This window comes from Buceros rhinoceros, unplaced genomic scaffold, assembly GCF_000710305.1.
Source record: "Buceros rhinoceros silvestris isolate BGI_N320 unplaced genomic scaffold, ASM71030v1 scaffold15171, whole genome shotgun sequence".
Classification (NCBI taxonomy): domain Eukaryota; kingdom Metazoa; phylum Chordata; class Aves; order Bucerotiformes; family Bucerotidae; genus Buceros; species Buceros rhinoceros.
The window spans coordinates 78376-97980 of NW_010392625.1; the positions used below are offsets into that span (position 1 = coordinate 78376).

At 40.4% G+C, this 19605-nt stretch overlaps 1 protein-coding gene across 1 annotated transcript in view; it reads left to right on the forward strand.

The window, feature by feature from the left end:
• SPON1 (spondin 1, extracellular matrix protein) overlaps positions 1-19605 on the forward strand; it is a gene marked incomplete at both ends in the record, with an annotated part of 105281 nt that overhangs the window by 78049 nt on the left and 7627 nt on the right. The window contains one exon of the mRNA XM_010144565.1: positions 1444-1508. Coding sequence (XP_010142867.1) covers positions 1444-1508 — 65 coding nt within the window. The remainder of the gene's footprint in view (positions 1-1443; positions 1509-19605) is intronic.

The following is a 19605-nucleotide window of genomic DNA, read 5'->3' on the forward strand; positions in this document are numbered from 1 at the left end:
TCTTTTTTTTTTAAAAGGATTTTCAAGGAATTGCTTACCCATCCACTCAGGTTGAGAAAAAGGTCATGGCACATTCCTGAGACTGAAAACCCTGTGGTGCAGAGAGGGCCCATCAGCGCTGCAATTACCTTGATTCGGTAAAAAGAGGGAGTCAGAAGATACTGAGCGTGGTAGAAACAACCAGTGAAAATTGTTTTCTTTAAACAGGGGAGTAGATGGACTAGAGCTAGTCTGGGGTATCAGAACTCTTGCTGTCGAGCAGGAAATGGCACTATTATGGCTAAACGGAAAGGTGAGCTCTGTTGGAAGTGCCAGCTACTGGTAATGTATGAGTGGGTTTCTAAGTCTAATTGGGACTTATTTTTAAAAGACAATAGAAATCATGTGAGTTGTGAACTTTGTGTTCCTCTAGGCAAATTACTGGGGTGGATTCCTGGGAGAGATGGAGAAAATGCTGCTAAAAAAGTGTGATAGGTATCAGAGCCTTGTGAACGGTCTCTTGCCTTTGTCCTGGGTTTATTGTACCAGTATAAAGTTTAAAACTGCAGATGAAGCAACTCCTACAGACTTTAGGAAATAATCTTTGTACGATGCTTTGCCACTGTGGGCTTCCACAGGTGGCTGCTGTATTTTACCCTATAATTTTCACATCTATAAATGGAGAGCAAAGAGAAAGTGCTATCAATGGATTTACTCGGAGGAGATTCCAGTGCACCCACCATGGACTCCACATCCTTACACCTATGAGGATAATAAATAAGACAACATGCATGCTCACAGGGTGTTACATTGCCTAGAGCAGCAGTTTCTAGTTTTTGTCTGCCTCTTGCCTCTGTAATGCAAGTTTTCTGTCCTTGCGTTTTTTAACCTGGTAAATTTTTCTGGCCACAAAGATTGTCAGAGTCACAAAATCAACAGCCCAAGACAGACTTTTTGACAATAAGCTACCACGTGTGGACTAACAGCCCAGGATACAGCACAATTACCTTTCTGTGATAGTGTTACAGAACAAACTCAGTTTGCTCACAGTGCTTTGGGATATTTCCCCTGTTGAAAGGGCTTCTCCTTACATATACCTGTCACCCCTGTGCACCGCTTTGAAAGCTTTCTCTTCAGTTAGTTCATGATGCAAAAATAATGTGGTCTGCCAACTGATGCTGGTGTTCTAGGCTCGCTTCAGTTCCTGCAGAAGAGAAAATGAATGTTTCCAAGGTCTCACTGCCTTTGCTTGCTGCTCTTGCCTCCCGCATTCCTAGAGGCTCCTTGATGGACCCTGTGCAGCTGAGGACGAGGCACCCAGATACAAAAACACGAAGCATATTTCTTATAGGCGGAATTTGGAGGCTCAGTTTGATCTAGTGCCTCTTATTTTATTGCTGTAAATTGTCTTACTCTCATTGTAAAATTGTCCCAATCACTTTCTTGTTTTGTCTTTTTTCACAGAGCGATGAGGTTTTAACAGTCATCAAGGCAAAAGCACAGTGGCCTGCCTGGCAACCTCTAAATGTGTAAGTAAGTAGGGAGTAGTGCGTCTCAGTAGCCTTGTGTGGAGTGTTGGCTACTGGGCCGCTCAAAACTCATTGTCTCATATAATCATTCACTCTTGTAAAAAATTAATGTAAAAATATTTTGATAGGTGAGGTTTTAATCTTTTGGGGGTTTTTTGTCAACAACTGTACCCTTCTATTTTTTTATGTGTTTTAGTTCACTAACCGTTACAGCAGAAGGATTATCCCATCAAGTTTGTGCCTTAATTGAATGACATTTATTCAATGCTTGCTCAAATATACGTTGTACTATTCTACATGTAGTATTTTTAGCAGGCTGTGTCACACAGTGACAATGCCCTGCGTCAATACAGCAAATCCTCAATCCACCAACAAAAGGGGTTGGTGCTGGGGATAGTTCCTGTATGACTTATCTGTGCTTGGCTCAAAGTTCATATTAATTATCCAAGCCTAAAGGAGTGAGACTTACAAGTGACTAAAGATGAGGACCCAGTATAAGGGGTCACTCCATCAGCTGAGTCTAATTAATTCCTTGGAGAAGCAGGGCAATTAGTCTCCTGAAAGACTGTGGGGACAAGACAGTCCTGCTTCCTCCATAAAAAGTGCAAGGGAAGCAGCCAGTGGAATACTGTGTCTGGTTTTGTCATCTACTTCAGAAAGTATGTGAAAACTTGGAGGTTAGTCAATCTGTAAAAAATCTGTAAAAGAGTTCAGTTTTCAGAAAACATCCCCTGCCATAAGAGGCTTAGAAACTCTTAAGCAGCTTAGGACTTAAGCTATTCTGTTTATCCCTTTCCCCCCTGAAAAAAAAAAAAAAAGGTTAGGAGGTGAGCACAGCTTAAATAGTGAAAAGATTTCTGATAGCCGATCCCTCTTTAATCTAGAAAAAAACCCCGCCCTCTGAAATCCCCTGTAGCATGGAAGCTAAGGAAATTCGTGACAAGGAAATTCTCATGAAAGGTATGGGGAAAGGCTTTAAGAGTGTGACTAACCTTCAGAGCAGCTTACCTCAACGTGAGATTTTTCCATCGCTTGAGTATAATTTAACGATGAGACAGAGTTGCAGGCTCTCTGCACCGGAACCATGGGGTGGGCTTTTTTTGGATGGTGTGCAGTGGTCAGGCGAGGTGACAGTAGTGACATTCTTTATTTATGGTATCATTCCCCTGAAATTTTCAGAATTTGGATTTGGTAGTGTTTGCCAGTGTGGCAATCCCCACTATATTCTTGCGGGGAGCCTTCGAGCTCTCGGCTGGAGCGGAACGAATCACTCAAATGCCAATGTGGTGTGTAGTGAGACCCGTTTATTGTTCACAATACATCCCAATTTATAGACTCTTGTTCACCCGACTAGCTACATGGTGATTGGATAGTGACTCTGTTACACAGACAGCACACAGCTCTTAAAGCACTATAATTGGATAAAAGGGGTTAGTCCCCACGTGGTGAGTGTTTTGGTTAGAGTTAATCAAACAAGGCTAGTAGAGATATAATTTCCCACACGATAACACTGCAGCTGGGTTTCGGCCGCTAAGTTTCCCAGAGAGAGTAGCATATTTTTCACAGTTCTAATTTCTGTTAGAAAGATACAGCAACAGCCAGGTAATAGTTGTGGATAACGTTTTCCTTCCTTGCCTTCTTTCTATTCACTCCAAATTAACGCTTTAAAATGGAAAACTTTCATCCACTTCTCTGTTCTACTATAGTGAGGTCTCTGACTGAAACTACTTTCCTAAGGCAACACTTATGTATGAAGTTTCTGTATCAAAGTGAACAACCCTACTAGGAATTGACTGTTCTGGGTGCTTGGAAGGCTTTGGCATTGACGGGAGAGCGAGTTTGTACTGTGTTCACAGAAAGATGGAGAGCTGCTCCAGAGTCTCAGGCCGTCATCTTTCACATATGCTGAATATATTACACAGCAAAACTCGAAGCTACTTAAAGTATGTTGCCTCTGGTCTTAATAGGTAGTTTAACACAGCACCGAGAAACCTCACCAACAAGTTGAGAACGAACAGCTTCAGACACTCTCTAAGCATATTCTTTCACAGACATACCTGCAAATGCCTTTAAGACATCCTCCAGACTTTCTTCCTGTCAATTCTTGCCTTTTCTCTACGGTAATTGTCACGTTTCAGTAACACCAAAATGAATAAATCTTGGTATTTGTGCTTTCAAATGCTGTACAAGGGTTCCCCTCACAAATGTTCATTCGCTTTACAGGTAGCGTTAGATATTTGGCTTTTAAAATAATTGATTTTATCCTGTTTTGCCATGATGTCCTACGTTTTGATTCCATTTAAAAATATGATGTAAGCTTCAAAAGAAGACAACATTTTCCATAGCCATTAACTTCTGGTGTTAATTTTCCATTTGCTGTTATAGATGGTGCTTCTTGGAATTTAGATTAGTGTTGAGCAAGTATTGGGTATGACTCCTCAGGATAAACTTTTGGTCTATTATTATGCTTACCACAGCCATCTTACTAATCAAGAACTGACTAAAAGTCATGAATTATCTTGTTTTGCATAATCATTAGTTATATATCTACCGTATAATATGGTGTGACAGTGGTGCCACAGTGGCGTTACAATGTGTCATAACAAGCACAGCATAAAAACCTTCCTGAATTGCAAAACACATAATACTAGTAAGCCAAATGACAGCGGCCTAAAGTGCCAAAAGTTGGCAAATTCAGCCTGCTCACATTTCAAGAGTTACTGCCCAATTCCACAGGGTGATTTTTCTTGCTAACGCTATCCAAGTTATGGTACCGAGTTAGCTACAGCAATTACACTTGAAATCAGCGGGAGGAGGGAACAGTTACCTCCAAAGCTTGTGAGAGGGCTGAAGACGATTAAACTCTGCGTGCTGAGGTGGAGCATCTGGGCTGGGGCACAGGAGAGGGCAGGCTGCTGCCCCAGGTGACCGTGGATCTGAGCGTGACAAGCCCAGTTACCGGGGCTGGGGAGCGGGGGCATTCACAGAAGCGCTGGCAGACACTGCACGGAGGGGACACTTCCAGGTTCAGTATGTGCTCGCCACAGGCGCCAGCTCAGTCAGACCCAGCCCTTGCAGGGGAAACCCGAGAGAAAAGGAACCAGGCGGGAGCACGCTTGGCGGCTCCGCGCAGCCCTGGGTACCAGCCCCGCTGCCCAAGCAGGGTAATCCCCAGCCAGCGCAGACAGGACCTGCGCATGGCCCCGCGCCTGGCAGGTGCTCCCCCGTCTTCTCAGATCAGCGAGGAAGCCTGCAGCATCTCCTCTCCTTACAGGGGCTGCAGCAAGGCAAGCTGCTCATTCTTGGCCACATCTTGAGCAGTTGGTGAGCCCTCGCGTTTCCACTCCTGTGCTTCCTCTGGTGGAGGGTGGTCTTGGCCCGGCACCTCTCAGAGAGTCATCATGGAGCTGAATGGCTTTTCTTCTACTCTGTTGTTGCCGGTCAGTGAGGCTGTGACTCCTGAGGCCCGTCGTACCCCTTTAAGTAGTGTTTTGAGCACGGTGCAGACTGAGGCCATGAATCGTGTGAGTCTGTGTCTAAATCCGACAGTGATGCCGAAAGCCTTTGGTTCATGACACCAGAGCTAAGAAGGGAAATATAACGGGGAGCTTTTATTCTGCATAGGGAGAAGAAAATAGAGACTTCTCGGTGCAGATCCAGTGGGCACAAAGTGCCTCTCTCCGGAGAGTTCTTTGGCCTCAGCCATGATTTCAGATACAAGATATTACAGTAGGGGCTGAGACAAGTTGTCAGCCCTAAGCAGGGAAGGTCTCAACAACACCAAGTAATTTTCTGTTAATTACAATTAAGTCTAATATACTTAACATATTGTCATCTCCCAATACAATATAGTGCTGTGGAAACTATATCCTGCCATACCTCACTGTCTGGTTGTTATCATTCCTCTCAGTTCCTATATGTGCCTGCTCTGGGTCACTGCCTTTTTTTTTTTTTTTCTCCTTCCTATCTCTCATCTTCATTATCCATTTAATTTCTTATCCAGGGCACCAGCGCGCAAGAACCTCTCCTGAGTTGTTACATGCCGGAGACGGTTTTGGGTGACCTTTGTGAACTAGTTTTATGGTTGCTCAACCAAAAGCGCAGTATCGGTAGCATGAGGAGTGCCAGACCAAGGAATAAAACATGTTGCTCTTGCTTATGTTTGTGTTACCAAGTGATGTGTCTGAAATTCTGACTTTCAAGTACTCGCAGGGAATGCATTCTTCCTTGAGTGTCACGGTATCAGGATACAGCATGCTGTCAGACGAAAGCAGTTTTTCTTATCTTCCTTGTATAAACAAGAGCACAGCTCATCGCTCCCTTCCTCCCAGCTGTGTTTCACACAGAATGAGATTCTACTTTCATACTCAGCTGCAAATCGCTGGCCTTTGGCAGTGCGGAAGATAAAACACAGCAAACACAGACAGTACAGCTGCTTTCCAAATCTGCATATCCAGTACCTGCAAAAATAATGAAGCCATGACAGAAGAATTTGGGGATATAGAAGGCAAGACTTTTAAAGATAGTATGCATCAAATTCCACTGGAGCTAATATCTTTAAAAATCTTGCCTCGAATTCCCTTACCTCAAATACTTTTTTTTCCCCCTGCGTTTGTTATGCCTTTATTCAAATCAGTGAATTTGTGACTGCTCCCTTTCTCATTGAACAAGCACTTTTATCTAAAAAAGAGCTTCCCAGGATAAACCAAATGAAGAAGATAAACTCAAATCCTGGTCAATTAGTCGCACTATAATGTGATTTACAGAGTCAGCTACAAGCAGGAAAATGGGTCCCTTTTGGGTCAGTTGTTGGGCACAGCAGCAGCCATCAATTCCACACCTTGTTAGGAGCTGCATTGTCTTTAACGTGGTGAAGTCCCGGCCACGTGGGGCTGCCAGGGACCTTGTTCTTTTTTACCGCTGCCTGTTTTAACTCGGTCATCATGTCCTCTGTGGTTCCTCACCGTCAGGGAAAGGCATTACCATGCACATATCTTCTTTTTTTGTAACAGCGTGTTTGTTGTGATGGTTGGGCAGTAGGAGGAAGAAGGTTCATCTGGTAGGTCTCTGATTTTCCAAAATGGCAGGACTTCCACGCCAAGATACCGCATCAGAACAAGGAATGTCATTGCACCATATAGGTTTCAGCTCTCTGAAAAAAAGAGAGGAATTGAAAATGGGTGTTTGGACAGGAGTCACGCATTAATAGACATCTCTCTGGGTAGTTTCCGACATTTTTTAAATACATCCAGTATAAGTATATGGCTCGCTCTTAATATTGGCAAAGGGAGAAGTATTGGAACAGTAATTCTTATATCTAATAACATTTTGTAGTTCCTGTAAACCAGGAAAGCTTTCAGCCCTGTGCAACACTGTGGAATATGGACATCCCTGTCCATAGCCTAACACTGAGACATACAAACACCGATCAGACTCAGGATGGAAATTATTCTCCGGTATGTCATGTACTCCATTATTAAACACTCAGACCATTTTAATTATTAAAACTGGTGCAGACAGTGTGTCTTTCCAAGCATTTTCATGTGTTCATTCTGGCTTTTCCTAGTACATAAAAATGCAATATTGATTTGGAGGGGGGAGGGGGTAAATCAAAAAAGTAGCTTTAACTTTTTGTCCTATAACCTTTCAGATTCTAAAAACCTGACAAGACGATCTTTCCTCCCTGCATAAATGAGCTATTTCCTATTCCCTTCCTGCCAGAGTTTCTGTCTGCAGCCCTAGTTAGGAGAAAGAATATATTTGGACAGGAGTTTCCAGCAGTGTGACTGTGATTATTACTAAGCACATTGTGTTTTCTATTTTTTTTTAAATCGTTAAATGATTTCAGGTCAACCTATACAATTTATATACAATATATTTCAATGCAACAATTCAAGGTATTTTACCTAGGAAAATAGCGTAAGTGAGAAGAATACCTGTCATTAAAAGGTGAGTTGTTATGAAATATTCACAAGCATTACTTTTCATACTCCTCTCTCATTTATGTTTTTCTCTCATGCAAAACCACCACCGCTTTCCAATCTTCCTACCTCTGTTCATTTTGTTACAGCTAATGCATATCAAAGTGACAGGCATTCTTATTATAATTCTGAACTATCTATCTGAAGCTTGGAGAATGATCTGCTCCTTCCTTATGTTTCTCCTGTTTCCCTTTCATCTCCCTGTGTCGTTTGCCATGAGTAGTCATGGCCCCGTGGTTTTCCTTTGCCTCTTGACTGCGTGTGGAGTTTACTCTCTCTCTCATCCATTTAAGCAGCTCTTCTCCGTGTATTTGGAGATTACCTGAAAACACTCCAGTAAGCACACAACAGTGAAGCTTAGTAGAAAAGAAGGGCTATTCCTTTATACCTCAGATGGACAGAACTCTTTAGTCCAAACAGTTTATCCATTAGAATGGTCACCTCATCATCCCCTACACATTACCCCATCGATCCCCTTCCATTTCAAGTTTGAAGTATTTTTGGTATCTTTTCTCTGACTACAAAGATATTACGGCTGTTTTTCCTGGCTTGCAAGGGGGATATCACAAAATGCCACAGGCTATTCCTAAGTATGGCTTTCAGCACTGAGACAGATAAAAGGACTAAATGAGGCAACCAAGTAAACTATTCCAGAAGTCAAAACGAGTATTCTATAGCAAGGTGAGGGGAAACACAAAAACGCTCTGATACAAAACACGTTTGAGTTGATGGATCATACTAGCTGGAGAAAAATTGCTGACATACTCTTTTGCATTTTAATTTCTTTGTTCTTGAGTGAAAGCTCTTTCAATCTTTGCATTCTTCCAGAATTATTCTGCCAAAATTTGAGCAAAAAATGTTTGTGGTATGTTTTGATCCTGCAGTGAATTTGTTATGATCAATGAGTCTTTGTTACACCATTTGGAAAACAAAAGCCAAGCCACCCATGACTAGGGAATTTCAACTATTTGGGGTTTCAGTGTTTGTTTGTTTCTTGGTTTACTTCTTTTTTACTTTACTGGAATCTTCTGCTATTCTTGTGCCTACAAAACTTCTCTTCCATAATGCAGTGTCCACACTTAGATCATGGAACGATTACTTAGATGTTGTTAAATAGAGAACCACTTAAGTCAGAAGTCTTTGCTGTCTCCTGAAATGTCTCCTCATCTTATGTTTCATTGTTAAAACTCTCAATTTATTGTGAGTGATATTCTACTCTTTACAACTCACACACCCTCAGTGTGGTGCTGTCTCACTCATAAATAGCGTTGCACACAACTACCAAAGGTTAGGTATACAGCTGCATATTAAAAGTCTGCGGCAGTGAAAACAGCTTTAGTAACGCTTTGTGACGGCATTGACGTTACCGATATGATCTCATCAGTTCCATCAGACGGCAGAGAGCTGAAACACTCCCGTTATCCACGTAGCGTGATGTGTTACTGACCCTCTCTGTTGACCTGCTGTGTGGCAACTTTTGTGAGCCTCACAGAGAGGCTGATTTACAAAAGGACATTGCAAGGCATTTAGACAACCACTTGCCATGAACACCTAATTCTCGAATCTTCAGTTCCTGAAGCGTTTATGTAATTAAATCGCTGTTAGTGACATCACCATAACGTACCTGTTATCTGTTACAACTGAACCACACTAGCTTCCATCATTTAGTTGGTGCCCTGCTGTTTTACTGGGGGGTGAGGGGGGGGAGGCGCTAATCTTGAAGTATAACTTTTAAGTCAGCCACATGCCCTAATGCTCAGCGAAGTAAAGGGTATTCCCCACATGGAGAAGACTCTCCGGCTGCTTAGAGGGTCTGAGTTTAATTCTTCTTTCCTCCTATGAGATTTGAATGGGATTATTAAATATTTATTAGCCAGAGAACGGAGGCAATCACTAGGATGTTCCTCTTAAGAAAAGGGAGGAGACAGAGAAGAGTTCTTTGAAGGAGATTAATCTTTAAAGTGTTTGGTAACCAGTGAGTTGACAAGATTTGGAGGAGGAGGAAGGGGTATGTGTGCAGTAAGTACAGATCAGCTGCCTGTTCTCACTACTAAGAAATCTGTCATTATTTTGTGACACCTAATGCAATGACAATAGCTTTTTCAGTTCCCTGGCTGCCTTGGAAGAGAGACTGATCCTGGCCAACAAATGTTTTTTTCTATTTCCAGGTTTTTAGCCTTTTTTTTTTTTTTAATTCTTTCTCGTAACTTAAAATAAAATTCTGTAATTTTTGTAATTTTTTGAGTAATAATTACTGAATTCAAGAAGCAAAGTTTCTGTTCACCAAAAAATGCACTTTTAAAGTAAATGATAATTTGATTATATCTAGTCAAAACTGATTTTCCATTACTTGCTTAATTTTTCTGTGCTGGAAATAGGACAAAATTACATTACATTTGCATAACATTCATAATTAATGAAGTAGTTTTTTAGAATGAAAACTTCAAGTAGACTTTTCCTTATGTGTTGTCATATAAAATAAATGTTACCCGAGGAATCCTTTTAAGATTTTCTGAAAATCTTTCAGGAGTAATCTTTTTTAGGATTTATGTAATTGATCTTTATACCTATCTACCTGGAGAATTTGGGAAATTAATTTACCTATTCATCTGCGTGAAAGTCTCTACTTCTTTCTAGAATGCATGCGTGGATAAGGTGTACGTGCATATGTGCCACAGTTAAAGCTGGCATTTTTCCTTTATTAAGACCTATATTAAAATAATGTTTATAGGCTATATGCAAAAATCAGTACCTTGATGTGCAACCTACATTTAGAGCAATTTGTTTTGGCGAGCTTAATGCAGAGACTGCTGAAGGAAAAACAACAGATGTACAGAGTAGTGTCATGGCCTTCATGAACAGTCTTTCTGGAGGAAAAAACCAAAGCTTTTTGTTTCTCCCTGTTTACTTGCTGCCTCTGATTTTGATGAAACCAAGCTAGTGTCAACAACTTGCTTATTCCCTTAGATCACGTCTTCATTTTGAGATGGTTCACTGTAGTTGAATATTATGAATATTAAGGTTAAAATAATTCAGCAGTTTATGCCTGCTACATTTCCAAAGGCAGTGCAGGCAGTTTGGTATGCGCTGAACTGGTGTGTGACAGCAGCACAGGTCTGAGCCAGTCATGAGACAAAGAACAGAGAAGCTGCAGTTGTGCAACCTTCAGAGAGCGTGTGTCCAGAGCTCCCGGCACAAACGCACACCAACCCTTTGCTGCTGAGTCTTACATCAGCTGCTGCTTGAATGCACCGAAATAAAACCACCTCAACCACCTACGTGCTATAATCGCATCTTAAATGACCTTCCTACAGCAGTGCTTCCACTTTCTGTAGGGCCAGAAAATACGTGACTTGTTCAGAGCTGATAACGCTTGTTCAGCTGTTCAGGGAATCCACATAACCCGAACGTGGTCTGTTTAGCTAGTCGGGATCCCCTGAAGCCCCTGTCTGCAGAGCCCTTGTCCCAGGGATGCTCTGTGCCAGCCAGAGGACCGGCGGCAGGTCTCCTGCAGCTGCTGCCAGCAGCTGGGACAGTGCAGACACACCTCTGCACACCCCCGAGCAGAAACCCTCGCTTCTTATATATTCCGTATATTGCTTCTGGAGCCAGGTGTGTGCTGTGACCAACACAGACTGCTGTGCTCTACTAAATCTATATTAATCAGCATTGAGAGAAGAGGATTCAAATCAATGCACCTTTCAGCTTTGATAACAGAGAGGATTTAGATAAAAAATAATGACATGCCCAGAGCCCGAGAGACTACAGACCTGACAACGCCTGTAAGTTAATTCTGTAAATTAGTCTTCCTAGAGCATCTTATTAAGGGTTGATAGAATTATTTGCAAGTACCACACCAAACTCATCATAGTATACAAAATAAAATTAATTGAAAAGTACCTACTAATTTTCTGTAATCAACTTCAACAGAGAAGATGGGGGTTTGAATTTTGAGTCATTCCAGTTCGTATCCATCCACTTAAAATACTTCATGAAATTAAATTGTCCCGTTAGCTTTTTTTAAATATTATGTAGCTACAGCAGTTCTGTTTTGTGTGATGTCTAGGTGAGTAAATGCTGAGATTAGTTGTTCATTCACATTTGACATGACTCTTTTGGTGTCCCATTAGGAATGCTGAAATGATTTCCTGTCCTGCCATGCAATAATAGCTGGTATTGGTATCGGAATGTAATTTATAAAAATATGCATTATAAATTAGTAAATTATTCAGTTGCTTAATGAATCATGTCCTCAGACTACTCAGCTGAGAATTAAAAAAAAGACATGTTTGAACACGCGCACTTGTATTGGGGTTTAACTGGCATTCTGAATGGCAAAATACAGCCTGAACTGCAATTAGCCAGCTGTAGCGGGCATAGTTTACATTGTGTTCGTTGTTTTCTCCAAAGTGACAAGAAAAGCTCGTATCATAGTCCTTTAATCATCTATCCCCTGTATATCATTAACATTTGATTATACAAATTGCTTATAAACACTGTTCCACCTAATGATTTGAAAAATACATCACGCATGTATAATTTCACCTCCTGTGACTGAGAGTCAGCAGCGGGTGAGACAGGAATAAGGATGCTCATTGCTTACTGCTACTTCTTATATTCCTTAGAATGCTCAATTTGCTTGCATACTTGTTAACATTTTCTCCTAATGGGTTGCATTTATCTTCTACTTCCTCTGTACTTTTGAGAAAGTCAGGTTCCGATATTTTCTTGTTTTACAAGTTTATATATCCTGCCATAGCTGCATTGATGCGCGTTGCATTGCCATTAAGTTTCTTTTTAATAAAAATGAGTGTAGCTCATTATAAAATGTTATAAAAGTTACTAGCAAGCCAAGCAGCTGTTAAATCTTTTGGTGAGGCAAGGGTGAAGACGTATGAAGGACTGGGACAGTATTGTAATTAAAATAAAATAATGTAGATCACATGGGCAACTGTTGGTTATCCCATGGGTGCAACCTGGCAACTTCAGAGTATCTGTGACACCGGGGAACCTCGGTGACTCCGCGTTTAGGGAGCTGGGGTGTGAAAGGTGCACACTGAGGAGCTCATCAGTCCTGTCCTAATAAAACCATGTTATTTTGGGCACCAATAAGATGATACATATATATAGACATAGACAATAGATTTTTGAAAAACACTTTTTTTTCCTTTAATACAGTAGTAGAACTGTGAATAGTGTGGTCCTTGCAGATTATATTACATATTGAATCATTACATAGAATGGATTATACGATTAATGTCAGTACTAAGCAAAACAGTACCACAAGGCTCCATGGAGACACGATCTTTACTCACAAAGTTCAACACTCCTTCAATTTTAGATTATTTTCTTTAAAAATACCGCTCAATATCTACACCACAGGCACATTCTATCAGTGTGCATGGAAATGTCATTAATGTTAGTCAATCTACTCAAAAGCTAAGGTGAAAATAATTTCATCAGCGTGTAACTATTCATTTAGTGTATGGGACAATTACATATGTTTGACTTTCCCCATGCAAGCAGTTATGCAAATACGCTCTGTGAGAGTACACTCTCCCTCTCCATACAGCAAAGCAAATAGCACGGACAGTTCAAAAGGAATAACTGATTAAAAATGAAACTTAAATAACTACCATGCTAAAATAATGTCAAATTGTTGCCTGAAGCAAACTTTAATGATCATTTTAGGGATTCTTGGCGGGGAGAGGGCGTAGCTTATGTGGTTAACTGCAGCTAATAGCTTACCGTGTCGATAGACCATTGACCACAGCCATGTGAGCATCACTTGGCTAACCCATGGTTGGGAAGTCGGCCATAAAAACCAAACTAGCCGTTGCCATTATAACAGCAACATTACTGTACCCGAAGAATGCTGAATTCGCAGTAACAGGATTTTCAATCACTAACAGCTGCATCCAGGAAAATAAAACTTCCAGCAAAGAAATAATTAAATTTGTACAAGCCTGTCTCACTAATAACAAGTCACCATGAACAACTGAAAATAAAAGGGTATAAAATTGCTAGTAGCTAAAGCATGAAGAAATGAAACATCGAATAGGCTGATGAACTGATTTATTTCTCTGTCACATGCCACTGTAACGTGGTTATATTTGACATCTCACTGGATCTGTGTTATCCTAAAAGAAAATATATGAGGTTTTTGCTGAAAGGATTTTGCTGTTCTTTTCTCTTGACAGATGAGTTGATTTAAGTTTTGAGATGTTTGAAAGCGTTTTGTAAATCCCTAAGCAGCTCTCTCCAGGTACAGAAATGCATATACTGATAGAAGACTAAAAATTGCAATGTCGTATTGGATGGCCTGTATTTTGCCTTAAATAGGCACTCTGGGAATAGTTTAAAAAGATTTTGTGTGAGTTACGTCTTGTCTAAACAAACACCCTACTTTAATTCTCTGTAATGCACACATTTATAACCACGAACTGTCTTCATAATGATGAGCCACCTCAGCTATCTACGGCTGTAAGAAAGATGCTGCGACGGGAGCAGATCTGTAGAGTGAACCAGTGCTGAGGAAGAAGCGACAAATTGTGGGGATGGGAGATTGCTTCGGGTGGCCGCCGCGGAGGTCGCTTGGCACATGGCTGCCTGCTGGCAGTGGGAGCACAGGGGAAAACCTCCAGGCCTGACTGATCGGAAAATAATCACGTCTGCACTCCAGAGCTGCTCTGGATAGGAACCAAAGCACAATGGGAAATTCATCTCAGCAGCGCACTCTGATCTCCCCGAGAACACCCACACATCCCCCACCCCTCTGTGCTCGTATGGGATGCTGCACCGTGTCATTACACGTTACAGTTCATTGCTGGCACACAATAGCAGGAAGTAATTTCAGGTTTGCCTGAACAGAGGGAAATAGCATGCTCAATCTTTTTCTTATCTGAGTGAATTTGATCAATGGATTCTTTTTTTTTAACAAGTGCAAAATGTAGGAAACTTTAGGTATTACCTGTGGTTCACCTCGTGGGATACTGATTGCAATACCTCATCTTCAATTGGTTTAATTTAATTGCATGCTAACGATTCAGGTTGAAATTGTTGTGCTTTCCTTACGTTTCGAATGTTATAACAGCTGTTTTAACTATGAAGGTCTTGTATTGCCATCTTTGGGGAAAATGACTTGACAATCAAGGAGTTGAAAACCTCATGACCAAGTCTGATGAATGTACAGCGATCTCAGTATTGCTGTGATCACCGGCTGTCACCTGGTAGCTCATTAATTCTTCAGACACCGACCTTATTTGAGACCAGTAAAGCACAATTGGACGAACAACAATTTTGCAAAAGCCGTAGTGGATTCCAGGGAAGTACAGTGAGAACAAAAGCAGAATGCATTGCTCAGACTGATGGGGGAAACATTTTTGGACTGAAGCCTTTTGGAATGCAAAACAATTTGTAATAGTTAAAAGTAAGATAGTTTGGTCAACCTGCAGGAAGAAGTGAAGGAGAGCGGCACGTCTGACTTGGCATTTGCGCACTATCTCATGGCCAACAGCGTTACTCTTGCAAGGAGCAATCCGGAACAGAGGTTATGTAACGCATAGACAGATGTACATGTGAAACACTCATCATTTAGGCATTCCACAACAAGCAAAATTTTCCTTACATTAATTACCGTTGAAGAAATTATCTTGATGTCTTAAAACTAAGCAATAGTCAAATTCCAACTTATTTTCTTAGAAACTAACTTAAGAAAAAAGCTTGCGTAGGAAATATAACAAAGGCAAAAAGCAACCAGTCCTCAGAGGAAAAATACATTATTTGTAGAAGAAGTGCAAGCACATCAATTACAGAAAATACCTTTTTTCAGATTTATGCACTCAGGTTTTTTGGATGAGATCTCTTGTCATAGTCCTGTATGGAAAAAAAAAATGCTTTCTCACAGACTTATTTCTTATGGGGTGATGATGGAAATGTTTCCTCTTTAAAAAAAATTCATGGTCAAGTGCTCACAAGGGAACCTCAGAGTAACTTTAATATTTCTGGATTTAAACTTTTTTTTTTAAATCTGGTTAGTCCTAAGCTGTGGTAGTAACAACAAATTCTTGCACAACTTTCTAGGCATTCTTGGTATCTACTCCTGTAAAGAGAGATAGCCATAGGGGAAAAAAAAAAAAAGAGAAAATACCATGTTCCAGTAGTCCTGTGCTTTTTCAGTATAATCTTTTACTAGCGAGGATGTACTGTTGAGCCTTACGTTATCTGGAGTCGTTTGATGACATCCGTCCATCCATCCCAGGAATAGAATATGACGATAGACTGCCAGCATTTCTGTGGCTTCCCCCCAGCCCCAAATACTCCAACTATAGTGTTCTATAAAGTATATACTTTCTTCCTGCATGGCAACATTTTCTTTCAGTAGTGCCACTACAGCATTTGTGTCTTCACTTCTTATTTCTGAAAATCTCTGGAGGTTTGTTTTTTCTTTCTCCCCACAAATCCTTATCTTTCTTTTTATCTCCCGCTGTCTATCCTAAAATGGGGTAAAAGCCACTATCTGTCAATCCAGATGTAAATGAAGTTTCCTTCCACAAAACGATAGTATAAAACTAGGAAATATTTTCAAAAAATTTGGAGATTTGTGTTCAAAATGAGAGGAATGAGAAGGCCAGACAGAGTTGCTTGTTTCTATGGCAACACGATGGCGAGTCTAGCTCACCTATTTTCTTCTTTTATGATTTTATAGATAGCTGGGCTTAACCCAGTGAGGTTTAACAGTGTCAAAACCAGAAGATTTCTAATCAGAAATAGTACTGCACAAAGGACAATCTATATATATACACAAAATCCACATCTAGGGAGAAGGTCCGCTGTGACTTTTGATAACGTGAAGCCAAGTACACGAATCTCGGGAGCTGTGGAACAGCTGTGAGTGCTCCGGCTCCACGCGTGGCGAGCAGTCCACCTGTGCCGCGGGTCAGAAAGCTGCCGGTGGTACACCGCGCCTCCACACTCTGATGTGCTGAACGTGGGACCGCCACAGTCCCTACACCGTGAGGTGCCCCCCGCCTCTGCGACGTTGTAAAGTACTGGGGAAGTGTCAGGGATGTGCCAGCAAACTCCTGCCAGCTGCTTGCAGGAGTAATTTCTGTTGAATGAGAAGTTTATGCATCAGCAGAGCTAATCAGAACACTTTTGTGAAAAGGCTTTGACTTCTTAATGAAAGCTTTCACGTAAGAATCGGATCTAAATGGTAAATCTACGGTTCACATTGAAAACAGGAAGGCTTCCTAGTGTTTTTAAATTTTTAAAATACAAGTTCTGATTTTATTCAAAAAAGCAGAAATATTTGTTTCACCAAAACCAAAAGAACTACTTGCAGAAAATCCCAGACAAAACACATTTAAAAAAACCCATACAAAATAACTGGCATTTTAACCACTTTTTACAATTCATCTAAATTTAAGATTGAGTGTACATATGCATATATTTGCATAATTAAGATAAAAGCTTTAACCATATGAATTTTTATTTTATTAATATTTCAGGAACTTAATAAGGATGAGTTAACCCAACACCATATACTGTCCTTGAAACTTGGTTACTCTATTGTAATATCGAAAATTGTCACTGAAATAAGAAGCGAATGTAGTCTCTTATTTTTCACAGAAAACAGAACTAAACAGGACTAAGCACTGGGCTGCACTCTAGGAGCACGAGACCGCAGATTTCTATGTCTCCAAGCATGAAGTCAGATGCTATCGTAAAGTACCATGTTTACCTGGGACTTTGCATTTATAGTTATATCTGTTTATTAAGTGTTGACTAAAAAAACTAATCACAAAACTACATTGTACTTATAAAAAACATTAGTTATGTGTTTCAGTGAGATTTAGGGAAACTTCATTGTTTGACAGATGGTCTGACACCCACATTAAGAAATTCATAATTCATTCTGAAAAAAAAAGTAAGAACATATGTGTTTGTTGAAAAGAAAAAAATTACTGATTTTTTTTTGTCAGAGCAAGCACATATGGCAGTTTCATTTTCTATCACTTATCATTTACTTTCTGTTTCAAATTCAAATGGCACTAGGCAAGGAAGAAGTTGGGCATTAAAACATAGAAAAGACTTAACTAAGAACAATCACTGCAAGACCTTCATACTAATTGTTCATGGAAATTAATGGCCGTACAATTAAATGAAACTTACTCATCCCATTCTACCCTTTCTTTTGTTTCCTTTACATGTTCCTCCCATTGGTAGTTTCTGTTTTATGATTATTTCCCAACCATCTGTTGTCTTTCCTTGAGCCAAAATAATTTCCCTTTATAATTTTGTGAGTAATCACGTATGCATTATTTTCACGCAATTACATGTCTGCTTACTAATCCTAACTCCTCGTTCTGGTGTAAATACTCACAAGAATGTAACTGGAACAATTTGCCATTTACATTTCTAGTGAACAGAAATCTGTGTGCAAAATTTCAAACTTCCAGTTGTTATCTCTTTGCATTGTTATGAATGTAATGATAATTAAACATCTACTCTACTCAACATTTCCAGTCAGCAGAAGGTATATGCAGGTTAGAGGGATACAGATGCTGGATGTAGATGGCTGGATGTAAATGGACCGTGTATTGTATTAGTAACGGCAGTGAGCTGTCGGACAGCTGCAGAGATTACACTGGATCAGGGAAATGTAAAATACAATTCTGAGCTTTTGTCACAAGCAAAATAAACAGGTTTGAAATGCATGACAAGACTATTTTAAAATCTTTGAAAGGAATTTGAAGGAGTATCCCATTTGTAGACATTCCAGTACATAGACTTATAGCAATTTTTGTTATAAGGAGGTTTGGCTGTAATCCAATACTCAGAATAAATTAAACTGATTGATAGCAAACCAGAGTTCAGTGCTAAAACAGTCTCATAAATAAGCCTCTGCTGTTCGTCGGGCACTGTTAATGGGAGAGGAAAGGATGAGAAATCTGGCTGTGGCTGGAGAACTCATTTCTCAGCACAAATATGGCACAGTCAGGGTGAGGTAGATTAGCCAGGAGAAAAGGACATACAAAGCAACAGTGCTCTTACGAGATCCCGTAGGAATTGTAAACGTGACTGTAAGTACAGACTGTAGCCTCAAAGCTCCTAGGAAGTGAAGAGAGAAGTTCCCTGAAACTGTGCAATTCAGAGTCTCAAGTCAGCCTGGCCTGGATAAAATGGAATAATGCCGTGTATTGCAGCAGGATTCCTGAAACATGGCTCGATTGTCAACGCGCAGTAAGCGATCTAAGAAGTGACACGAAGTTACTCTAACCAAACAGCAGCAAATGTTGCCAGCACCACGTGGGATAACCACACCTAACGGGTTTGTGACAAGCTGCAAAGAACACACACGGAAACCAGCAGTTCTCAGAAACTGCAATTCTCGCTTGAGAGAGCGGAGAATTTCCTTTTCAGGGAGGAAAACCTGTTCACATCCGTTAATCAAATCATTACAGTACACCCATTGCGAAGGTACTAAATCAAATTGCTGGTACGCTGGTGGATATTGTGTCATTGTTCTCTAAAGCAGCAGTCCAGGTTTGTTTAGATGACAATGTCTGAAATGTCTGAAAGATGTGCTGCACAAAGTCTCTTCTTTTTTGTAATGCTTCTTAAAAATTCTCAGTTTAATGGTATTTTAGAACAGAATTAGCGGTTTCCATGTCAGAGGCACTGCAGTGATCCCTTGGTTGTCTATGCAATTACATAGCCATCTCTTTTAGCTGCTCATAGGCAACATTCTGATTTTAAGAACTTATGTACAATAGGGAGAGGTTGTTATGCAGGCCTTTTTCTAGCCCAAAAGGTAATTGCGTAAGATTTTTTTGTGTGTGTGTGGCTTTCTTTATTCTTTCATAATGAAATAAAATAGCCAAACTCTTACTGTCTTCTCCTCTGATTTGGTGCTCAAGACAAAAGCAGCTTGGCATTAAAGTGCTTTTCAATGCTTTATATGGATGTCAGTCAAATTTCATTGTCTCTGTTCATTTTATTGTAGTTTTCTTTTCCCTGGCTCTTTTGGGACATGAAGTGTTTAAATTATTCATTATGTTAAACGCTTCCTTGACCCGCATTTAAGCAGAACTTAAGAAGGATCCCCCCCCCCC